Source organism: Tetrao urogallus (genome assembly GCF_951394365.1).
Source record: "Tetrao urogallus genome assembly, chromosome: 1".
NCBI classification, from domain to species: Eukaryota; Metazoa; Chordata; class Aves; order Galliformes; family Phasianidae; genus Tetrao; species Tetrao urogallus.
The window spans coordinates 88090291-88102619 of NC_136813.1; the positions used below are offsets into that span (position 1 = coordinate 88090291).

Genomic DNA, 12329 nt, shown 5'->3' on the forward strand with positions numbered 1-12329 from the left:
TGTCCAGTTTCAGCCAAGCACTCATTACACAAACCATGTATCTGTGAAGTGCTCCAAATTAGCAGTGGTCTGGCAGCAGTTAAAAAAAAAGCTGCAAGAAAGAGACTATGTAATTGTGCTTGTCATGAAGAAGAATATAGTCTGCAGCTGGTGCACAGAAATGCCTCAAATCTATATGGGAGTCAGAAGAAAATTGAGTAGGCTGCTAACCTCTAGCTCAACTAGAAGTTAGCAAGATTCCTCCTCCAACTACTAGATTCCTGCCACAAACACACACCATTCTGCTGGTACGTCAACTGCCTGCCTGCCCAAACATTTCAAAAAGATCTTCTGCAGTAACCTCTTAACAACATCTTCCAGGCATTGCTTGTTTTTCTTCATTTAAATACATGCATACAGCATAATCCTTGTGAGCTATCTCTTCTGGTAAGAGAGTGCCACCTCATGACTGCTAGAGAGGAATGAAACAATCCAAAGAGGTAAAGCAGAAAGCATTCACGTGGTCAGGGAGGGCTGCAATAGCCCATCCTCTCCATTCCTATCAGCTTTCACACAGCACCACAGCATCCTGAGACAAGTACTCCTTGTAGAAGCGCTTTGCTACCATTATTCTCATAGAAAAAGCTTAGCATCTTTGCTTTGCTTAAGACCAAGCCTAACCTCAACGTTAAACAAAAATTAATCCCTCAGTAGAACCATATGAAATTATGCAGGCCATTAGACAAAGTGTGTCAAAAGCCTGTTCATTGTGCTTGATCCTCCCCTGCAGGATCTTAGGTACGTCTCCTCTAGGAACTGTACAATTTTGGGTGCAAACATCATCTTCTCCTTTCTTGATCCGACAGCTTACCCCCTTTCTACCCACCTCTTCTCAAGCCTAGTAATTTTTCTGTACTAATACACTTAACATTTCTCACCAGCTTAGATAAATATTCTTTAGACTATGGAGAATTTTTGTGGTGGTAGAAAGTCCTAAGGATTCTTCGTTTCTTCCATAAATGAGGTATGAAAGTCAAAGAAACTAAATTTTTCATGCTCCATCATTAGTTTGAAATATTTGCCACAAAATCAGGCACAGCACATGGACTGATCTATCTGCCTCACTTAGAGACAGTTAGTTTAAATATTTAAAACACATGAACAGGGAATGGAGCAAAATACCCTTTTGCTGGGTTCTGCTTTTTTTAAAATCCTTTTAAATGAATTTGGGCACTGAGGAAAGTGCTAGACTGAAAACCCTAGAGCCTGAAATCTATGGTTTCTGTTTTTTTCCCCAGAATAAAAGTATCAGGAGAGTAGTACCAAAGCTTCCCTAAAATCCCAGTTTTACTGCTGCTATCCTCCTTTATTGGACTCATTGCTAAATTCTAGACAGTAATTAAAGATCTGATTCAGCTCCATCCTTGCCATCTCAAACAAAGCCAAAGTCAATTAAAACCAAATGAAATATTAATTTTTCTAAAACGATTATTGATCTTCTAGCAGGTACATTAATAGCACCTATTACAAGACAGGATGCCACACTGCTAAAATATGAATACAGGTTTTGACGTAACTTGAATATTAAACAGTGCTTCAGAAGTGAAAGATTTTGCATCTCATTCCCTAAGGCAACCAGTTTTTGCTCGGGACTGAATTTCAAAATATGCTGCTAAAGTTGACAGATATCCGACATTATTAACCTGAAAGCATCAACTTATCTTAAGTCTCATCCTATGAACTGAAGAAAAAATAGAAAAAAATCAAAACTCACTTGAGATTCAGTGGGAGGATTTTAACAGCACAGATGATTTTCTTCGCATAACAGCCAGAAGGGCAAAGAACAGCAAAAGTTCATCAAAAATCTGGGCTGCTTTCAGTCAGGGGTTGGTTGGTTCCTTTGTTGCGATAATGTAACAACTGAATCCATACAACTAAGTTAAACTTTAATATAAAATCATCATTATGACAGGTTAATTTTTAACTTTAATTTATTTAACAATTTCCCTTTAAAAGATTTTTATAAAGGAGATAACCTGTCCTAAATAATAGCACTAACAATTATTTGATTGCTTTAACTCTCTCCCATAGTGTAAATGAAAGGACTGAAGGTCCATATTAACAACACTAACTCGGGTGTTTCTCCTCCTCCTCCTGAAGCAGTCACATTAGCTCATTAGTTGCTTACTTACTTACTGTAAGAATGAGAAAGCAGTTGTGCTTTTATTAACCAGAGTACAGGGTTGGACTTTTTCAACTCTCTGTTCCTCACATCTCCATTCCCATCTGGCTTTCTCAAACAGTACATGTGACAGTTCCAGTGGTCCTGTCAAGAGCCAGAGCTTTTTTATGAAAGCCACTGAGCACCTCTGAATCTGTACAAGTCCTCTTGGGACTCTTTCTGGTAAAATATAAATCGAAATTACCATCCCTGAAACTGAGATATTTTTAGGAAATTGATTTCTTCAAGCTGTCTCTGCTAAAAGCAAGTACCACCTACCCATGTTTAGTTTAGCTTATTTTCCAGCCCACCTAAAAGGATGCACTGTTACAAAACCACCCAGTCAATTCTACCAGCAAATTTTGTTGCTTACCAAAAATCCAAGCGATTTTGGAAAGAACATCGTTTATTTCTTTATTCTTTTTTTTTAATGATGCATTTACAGACATCACATCTCACAAGCGTCTGCCTGGCAGACACAAGTGCTTTACCCCAACCTTCTTTCATCTCCTCCTCCTGCTTCACAACAGCTAAACCAGGCTTCAGCAATGCCATTAGCCACAAATCTAGAAAGAGCCACCAAATACTTTGTGGGTGACTCATATTTTGCTGTCAAAAAGCTAGTGATCTTTCTTGTTTCCTACATTTTACAGCATGCCACGCTGTGTGCTCACAGTGTTTTGTCTGCAATCCTGGGTTCAGAAACATTTCCACTGTAAAATGTGACATTTTTACAAAAAGCTCTAAGTCATTAATCTTTACCACAGAGCAAAGAGTGGATGTTCTACTCTTTTTTAAGTACCGTTCTAAGAAGAGAAACAAAAAACATCCAGACATGTAAACTGAAATTATGTTTAAGATGTCTGTGTTGCAAGAGGTGAGCAAGTTCACTTGCGTTTTAACAAAATTCTTGTCTTGAAGGCATGACAGCACAAATATGCAGCAGATACAATCCATTATAAAAATGTTGTTTTCACAGAAATCATCATTCTTACTGTGGGGTTTTTTTTTGTTATTGTTATTTTTCCCAGCCATTCGTTGGCATAATGGTGATGTGGGATTTCAGCAATGTCCAAACATGTCTCGGTCTGTTCTCAGTCCTAGTTACTATTGTGTGCTAAATATACATTCCTTGAGGGTGTTTCATAGGCTATGCATTGTTTAGCATAGAGCCAATATAGCAGTGAGCTATATTTTTCCATAGTGTTGCCTCCCTGTTTATATGTCTTAAAGGATGTCACATTGAAAGAGCTCTGAGATAAACAGTGCTTTTCCCACTTTCTGAATCAAAGCACAAGGATCCACATTCTCAGCAGACAGCCCACAGAACATCCATCTCTGTCCAATGCCACCTTCAAGCATTGGCCCAGGATGCTTGCTTCAAGCGCGTCTGTGAAGGATGCCTGCAGCATTAGCCTGAATGTTTTGGAGAATAAGCAGATTTTATGAAATTGCATATAAAAGCTAGAGTTTTCAAAAATGGATGGGGTTTTAAGAAATTTTAGATTTTGAAGAGTTAGAAGATGCATTTTTATTTTCTTTCCTGGGATTCATACCCCTCCCATTTCCATCTTCTACCTCCTCAGCAAGGTGCGGAGAGACAGGAACCAGCTGTTTAGGAGGTGATCTCATTCAGCTTTTGAGTCTTTCCAGAACAGTGAGGAACCTGAGCTAGTCTAGTCTACTCTTTGTTCCCCAAAATGAGTAATGCAACAGCTCAGACAGTGGCTTCTTCATCTTTCTGTTATCCAAATCTAGCTTTTCCTACAGAGCCCTTAGACAGGTGAGAACAGGGGACTCAGAGTTCTAAGAGGAAGAGAGGCTCCCTTTTGCTCCTCCCAGCCTGAGGCCATGCTGCAGGTAACCAGTTGTGGCATGGTATCGCAACATGCTGGTGGGATGATGCTTGATTGGGATCTCCGCTCTCGTAGAATCATAGACCGTTTTCAGTTGGAAGGGACCTCAAAGCCCACTCAGCCCCAACCCCTGCCGTGGGCAGGGCTGCCCCCTACCAGCTCAGACTGCCCAGGCACCATCCAACCTGATCTTGAGCGACTGCAGGGATGGAGCATCTTCACAGGAGAGGTGCTCCAGCCCTCTCATCATCTTTGTTGCACTCCTCTGGACCCAACACCTCTACATGTTCTTGTGCTGGGGGCCACAGGCTTGGACTCAATACAGCAAAATGGCCCCCAAATGGGGCCTCATGAGGGCAGAGCAGAAGGGAGAACTCTGAGAGCCACCTCTGCCATGTATTTCTCCCTATGATCAGATGCTGCATTGTTTGATATACTGAATTTCCCAGATTTAGTCAGCAGAAAAAAAAAAAGCAATCATCGTCCATTTGAAAAAGCACAGCTGAAAAAAATGATTTAAATTCATACACATCAGGAAGCTTGATTTGCTGGGCATGGCCTGAATATAAAGCTAAATGAAGGTTAAATATTGGCTGAATAGTAATTTTACTGTGTCTCTGAGAAGATGTTTATTGAGAATGTATATGGGTACTGTAGCTAGAACTGGCAGCACATTTGGAGATTGACTGGGATAAGCTTTTCTACCTTCCTCAGACTAAGATACATGTAATCAGAAAGCAAAGAATTAGATACAAAATATTCAGTGAAGTAAATTTTATGTACTCACTGATCCTTGTGGGTCCCTTCCAAATCAAGATATCCTATGATTTTGTAATTTTTGAAAGGAAAATATTAACAAAGTTAAATATTTCTAGTGGACCATTTTTCCATTGGAAAATATCATCTCAGTCATATTGAAATCCCCCACTGGGAGAAAAAGAATGTGCATTTTTTTAGTATTTTGAAAAAGACTAAAATATGATCATCTTATACCAATTCATGTTCTATTAATACATCAATTTTGGAAAAGTCAGAATGAAAGCAGGATGCTTTGACTGATCCAAGATGAAATGCGTATAGAATTTAGAATAAAGGAATCTCTCTTTGTAGCACACTGCCGGTACTTAATAAACACAGGAGCAATGTTCAAGCACAAGCACAGAAAATCATTGTGCCACACCACAGTTTAATACATTAGGTGCACATTCATCTAATTACCTCAATATTAGTACCATCATCAAGGTATTTATGCAAAATTCACCCATTTTCTGACCTGTGCACAAGGTAAGGTGCAGAAGTTGGCTCTGATGCTGTGAGTCAGAATCCCCTATTTCTTCATAACTCCTACAGCAATAGTTTCATCATGAGTGCTGGTATAGAGGTTACAAAAGTTAATCTCAAGGAGTAGAGAATTTTATAACGTTTGTGTTTGGTTTTAAAAGGTTCTTGTTGCACAAACGAACTTTTAGACAAAGTAAATTGAAATCTCTACAGTAATACTCAGAAGAGTATGTTACAGCTAAACAGAGATTGAAGGTAATGTGCTAGGAACATTCCACACACACCTGGAAGTCTCGGCTCCCAGCTGAGACCTTGTACAAAATTCACTACTCATGTAAAGGAGCAAAACTCTCCTCACCACAGAAATGGGGGGCACCCCACTATATTCTGTGGACGCTCCACTCCTGTGTTGCTGAGATCTCACTCCAAGCTGAACCATGATGCAAACTTCCCATGCAAAGACTGAATCTGGTTCAATCTTGTTCAGTAGGAAGTCTGCCTCAGAGGAAATCCCCATTAAATTGGACCTTACAATCTATTTGACATTGTGACCATCAGCCAAGAAGATGCAGTCAAAAATTGGCTGCAATAATTGCAACTTCCCCCATTTCATTTAATCACATAACTTACAAGTCATTTTTTATCACAGGAGCAGAATTTGAAAATAAAATGTTCTGTTGTCATGAAAACTAGCCCAAATAGCACAAAAGCTGAGGGAGGCTGTTCCCTTGGGTAATCTGCAGTAGGCTGACCTAGAGCTGAATACTGCAGTTTTTCAGACCAAACATGTATTTGACTCTATGATTCTTTTTCCTTTAACATTTTGACAGTGTTTTATTTTTGATTACTCCCATCACAAGCTAAAATAATATATGGCAAGTGTACACGACACAACATATCATTGTGTAAGTGATCATGAAATCTTAAATTAAAAGTGCTGTGAGGAAAGGCATCAAGTCACTCTGGGTTACCACACCAAATTTTTATACCACTGCAAGACAGTGGTAAGCATAAGCCCAAATAGCAGCAGACAACACAAACAGTCTGTAACCTCAAAATAACTGCACAGGGCAACTTTATGAGTAATGAATGTGGAGGTGTCATCAATTTTGTTATTAACTCTAGGCAGTGAAAGGTGGGGTTGTAACCTTACCCTCATATCAGCAACAGCTTGAGGGAATTATTTTGTCATTTTCGTAGACTGCACTTGCAAATAATAAGCTTTATAAAACCTCACATTCTAGCTGCAAGAAAAATTACTGATGGGATGCACAGAAACTGAGCCTGTCCATAGAATCATAGAATCACCAAGGTTGGAAAAGACCACTAAGATCATCCAATCCAACCATCCACCTATCCAATGTTTCCCACTAAACCACGTCCATCAGTACAACATTTAAATGTTTCTTGAACACTTTCAGGGACAGCGACTCCACCCCTCCTTGGGCAGCCCGTAACAGAGCCTGACCTCGGAGAAAAAAGCCTTCTCTCCTAGGTTGTCTGGAGAGGAACATCTGTCAGGTGCCAGAACACAGTTCCAACTTCTTGTCCAGGCTGCCTGGATGTAATGCTATGGATGTGAGCAAGCCCTTTACAGCCTTACTCATTAATGCCCCCTCTCTGAAAGAACTCAAGGCCAGGAGGCCAGACTGGGTGGGCTCTGAGCAACCTTGTCTAGAGGGAGGTGTCCCTGCCAGTAGCCAGGGATTGCAAATGGATGATCTTAAAGGTCCCTTCCAACCCAAACCATTCCATGATTCCATGAGTCTATAATAAATACAGAGCATCCTCACCCTGGCACAGATACCTTATGGCCACAGCTGTGTCAACTGCCTTTGGATCACAAGATACTCTTCACTTTGCAGTGCAGCTCAAGGTTTCATGCTGTTCAGCTCCTCACCTGATGAATAAGAATAATAAGCATTTAGGGAATAAATGAAATGTTAGGTGAATTGGCTGTATGGTAATGGGATTATCCAAAATAGTAACTAATGTCTGATTTCAGATATGTGGAACTAATCCCAGCACTGTCAGCAGGATCTTTTTGTTCCTGTTAAAGCAAAACTGTGAAAATGCTGCAGTGTTAGCTTGTATACTTAAAAAAGAAAAAAAAAGGAAAAAAAAAACCTCCTTCACCAAAACCCATAATTTTACATTATAATGTAAAAAGGACCAAACTTCAGTTGTGACACTGCATAGTTCTGACCCATGAAATGGGATAAGAGAGCATGGGAATGGCATCCACAACAGTGCAATTCTTTCAGAAGAAAATGGCAGTCTTTATGACTGTGTCTACAGCTCACCAGGTTCTAACTGCACATTAAGCATAATTTAATAATAACCATCATAATAATGTAATATGGCTATTAATTTTACTTCAGAGGTAATTTGCCTGACAACACTCAGTTATGATGCTGCAGCCAGTGTAAACATTAAATAAATGGACCAAAACACTGTTATTAAGACCTGAGAGAAAGTTTCAACATATACAAGGGCCAATTATTTGAGTTTAGAGAAGTGAGACAGCCAAGGGGAACCATCAGAGGTCTTATCAGCTCAAAGAGTGTTGAAAGTCCAGTGTGCAGCTAGATGAACAGGTGCAAGATAAAGCCCACAGCAGTGCAACCTAATCCTGCTTCTGCATTTCTACCATGCCAGGGAACAGAGACAGATGGAGCAGGAGGCTGTGGAGCTGCCTCATAAGGATTTGCAGGGGCTGGCAGCTGCCCCATGAAGCCAAGATTGTCCTTCGGTCACCATCAGACACCCTGGCTTCACTTGACACCCCTCAGACATGGGGACTTAGCAGGGCCTGAGCATCCAGTCTCAAGGTCTTCACTGGTTTGCAATGCTCCTTCTTGAACAGACCACTCCTCCCAGTTAGAGTTTTAATTAATCTAAAATGAATTATTTGGATCTCCTAATTTTCGTGCTGGTTTTGAAGAAGTCCAATTAATGCTGAGCTAAGAAGCTCCAGAGTCTCTGCATCCAGTTTTCATCTTCCCAGAAGGGATCCAGTTGAAGTGAAACAGTAGTCAAAATGTCAAATCACAGTTATTTTTAAAGCCATTGTACACCAGATCTCTGGCTACACATAAACCACATGCTTACCGAATAAACCATGCAGTACTTGTAAGCCTAAAGTCTTAAAACACCCTCAAGCAAGATGTTGCCTCATCCACAAACTTCAGAATTTAGAGCAAATCATAAGACTCACATTTCTTTTTTAGCAAAGTTTAAAATGATGACATAAAATGAAAATGTGTGTATTAGATAGTATATGATAAAGGAACAAGTTTAAGGAAACCTGTGCCAGCACAGACACAAGCTGGTAAACCCATGCAATGTAGCCTTTCAGAAAGATCTTTGTTCTGCCTCCAGATGCATGCAGATTCACTGGCAATTACTTCAAGGGTCTCTGCAACTGTGGGACATTTTGTTCTGGAATCACTGTAGTCCGCTTAGAGACTTTTTTTGTAATAGCAATCTAAGCTTTTAAAGACTTTCACATGCACGCAGCCGTTGATTGATTTTGTCTTTTTCTTGATTTGAACTTGCTTGCTTCAAAAGTCCTGACTTTTTCATTCCAGCTCTGAAATTATTTTGTCTAGCTATGGAAAATGAACAGGTATTAAATCACTGTGGGAATGGGAGACTAAATTAAAATGCAGAGATGGATCAAAATTTCAAATTCAGCTAGATTTTAATGAACTGTAACTCAAGCGTATTTTGATTAATCTTCTTGACTTCTGCAGAAAATTGCTCCCTTCTTCTTCAGTGGTCAAATTAATGTTTCCTAAACAAAACAGCAGGAACAGTGTGTACTTGGTTAGAATGCAGGAAGGTAATACTGTTTTGAAGGCACTTTAGTATTTTTTAATTTAATCTTATTGCCTTTTTAATGAAAACTCCAGATTTTCTGCTCATTTTAAAGTTAAATTTCTCCAGAAAAGGAATTAGAAACACATGAATGTCAGGAATGACACACTCCTTCAGAACAACCCATCCAGGTGTAAATGGTCTCATCATGCCAAAGGATCTGGTGGGAAGCCAGACCAGAGATGGATCTGAGACAGAAGGAATACATCAGTACTGGCTGCTCCCAGCCCTCTCCGCCTCCAGTCTGGTGATGCCACCATCTCTGAGGCAGGGAGGTCCTATCAAACACTGCATCCATTCCAGAATTCTGCACAGGGACATTATTATTAGTGGGCATAGTAACAATGGGTTGACGGGTTGATGGTTGGACTAGATGACCTTAGAGGTCTTTTCCAACCTTAACAATTCTAGTTAAGGAAATGGTGCTTTGGGAAGGTGCTGCACATCTAGTGCATTTGTGTCTTGTATAGTGCTATGTGAGCTGTCAAGTTCCTCTGTCATTTTGTGTGGAAGATGATCTCCTTTAGACTAAAAATCGTACAGGAAATCTCGCTATGCGTAATTCTGTCATACGACATCTGGTGTCCTTCCTTCCTACACACCTGTGAAATGAACAGTAAAACGGTAAGACCTTTATATTTCCGTTTGTGCGTTATTTGAGAAGTGAAATGCAAACATGACCTGTGCTGCAAAACCAAGAAAAACAAAGGCCTGAGTAGGCCAGTCAGGGAAAGAGAAGTTAAGATTGGTAAGCATAGCAGAAGTATGTTCACTTTTCTAGCAAGTAGTAAAAGTGAGGCGGATTTCATGCTAAAGCTTTAGTCACCACTCCTGAGTGTCTGCAATGTGGAGAGAAGTTCTGGAGAAGTACCACAGTGTGGGAAAAGCCAGCAAATAATATTGTAAATATAATGGTATAAATGCAAAAGTTTGAGTACTGAGAACAGCAGCTTTCACCCGTCAGAAATGAGTTACCTGAGTTTGAAGAAATGGTTCTAGAGGATGAGGGAAAAATTACCAAGAGCCATCAATACAGTCCTGAAAAAGACCAAACATTAAGCTACCTGCATTTGTTCTTCCTGAAACTCTCCTTGTTTGGAGTTGGTAGAGAAATAACATTCATTTATATAGAATGTCATCTGTATCCACAAAATGAAAGATTTTGTTGTTTACCTTGTAAATACGTGATGTGTGGGAGACTTATCCAGAGGTTATATATCAGTATTTAATAAGTATTTGACATACAGTACTTAACTGAGGTTTTCTTAGGAATACATAGCTAATAATGTACAAATAATTAAAGGAAAGCCATCACATCCTCCCTATGTAAACACATTTTGTTGAGAATATGCATTTGCTTCATGAATTCCTTTCTTCCTAGTCTGCTGAGCTTCCTCCTCCATTACTGAGCAACAATATTTTATTGTTGTGCTTCCCTGAGTTGTCTGCTTCAGATGGGACATGTTCTCCAAGTTACAGCTCCCCACCACGTCCAGATTTTTTTTCAGCCAAAAGACACCCTGAATTAGACCTTGAACTCAGAATAGCTGCCTATCTTCATGTCTCTTAATGCAATCTAGTACCTTACCAACCTGTTGCACTACAGCAGCTGCCAGAGTGATGTTCAGCAGAGCTGTGATAGGAAGGTAACAAAGAAGATAGCCCCACTAATCTAAATTCAACCCCACATACTATTACAATGTCCCCCAGGAATTTTGCTGATGTTTGTACATTGACCACCGGTCCAAATGTCAAAGCAGCGTAATTAAAAGGTTGCTCCAACCCCTTGGGAAACCAAGTCAATCTGTGGATCACAGGATCAGGACTTAGCTCCAACAGAGAAAAGATTTTCCAGAAGCTCCTCAGCCTTGGCAACTGCTGAGTGTGGTGGTGTGGGTTTGTTACACAAGTCACCTGTCAGGGAACAAAAGGATGACAAAAGGAAGCCATACACATTCTCAACAAGCAGTCTGAGATTCAGCAGTGGGCGAGTCATTCACTGATTAAATACAGGAAGAAGAACTGCATTTAATAAAAAACATTAAGACTTTGGTCACAGATGTACTGCATGCTATTATACATGAACATAGAAGAAGGCTGCGCACCATAAAAATTACTTTCTAAGCTCAACCTCATATGAGGTCCAGCCTAATGCTTTTCTGGCATGTGTCATTTTACATACACTTCTCTGCCTATTTGAAAAAATAATTAAGGTTTTGGGAAAGCAGTGGGTCGTTATAACAGCACTTCTTCCTTCTCTGTTACAGGAATGACATGCCAAGCTCGAAGTTCATATGTTACAAGTGAGATCCTGTGGGGTTATCGTTTCACCCCTGTCCTCACTCTGGAGGATGGATTTTATGAAGTTGACTACAATAGTTTTCATGAAACATATGAGACCAACACCCCAGTTTACAGTGCCAAAGAGCTGGCAGAGATGGCCAGCCGAGCAGAACTGCCCCTGACTTGGTCTGTTTCCAGCAAGCTGGACCAGCATGCTGAGCTGGAAACTGAAGAGGAAGAGAAGAATCAAGAAGACCAAAATGAAAGAAATGGTGATGTGGCAAACCTAGAGAACGAGTCCAAAGTGTAGAACCAGAGGTGTAAGGGCCACATGACCTTCTTTATCTTTTCCCTTTATGTTCCCCTTTTATTTCTTTCACGTTTTTATTTTTCTTTCTTGTCATTATTAATTCTGGGAAAATAAATAGTTCAGATGTGAAATATCTACCTGCCCAGTTCAAACTCAAGAGTTTCACAGACTAAGTTAAGATGTAGGTTAAAGCTGCAATACCCATTACATACACTGGAATCTCCATCCCCACCCTGGTAACGACTGCTGGCTTCCTCTGCACTTCTCTGAGTTCAGACCTCCAGGTTTCCTCAAAGTAACAAAAAAAAAACCATCAGAATATAAACAAGGTAAATAAAAAGGAAGGACTAATTGATGCTCATCAAAGCAATGGGCCTTGGCTCCAGGCTTTTTTTATGCATTTCAGGACAGCTTTGCAAACTGGATGACAAGCCTTTGTAAAACGGGCCTTGCAGCTTTAAGAGGATGGTGAGCAGAGGGATCTGCGCCCCAACATGATACTGTACATATGCCTTATGTA

At 40.1% G+C, this 12329-nt stretch overlaps 1 protein-coding gene across 1 annotated transcript in view; it reads left to right on the forward strand.

Annotated features, from left to right (window-relative positions):
- The window catches only part of KCNJ6 (potassium inwardly rectifying channel subfamily J member 6), a gene marked incomplete at its 3' end in the record, with an annotated part of 37969 nt that extends 26160 nt beyond the window's left edge, over positions 1-11809 (forward strand). Inside the window, exon 2 of the mRNA XM_079538131.1 lies at positions 11484-11809. Within this exon, the coding sequence (XP_079394257.1) occupies positions 11484-11809 (326 nt within the window). The remainder of the gene's footprint in view (positions 1-11483) is intronic.
- Positions 11810-12329: the final 520 nt, after the last annotated feature.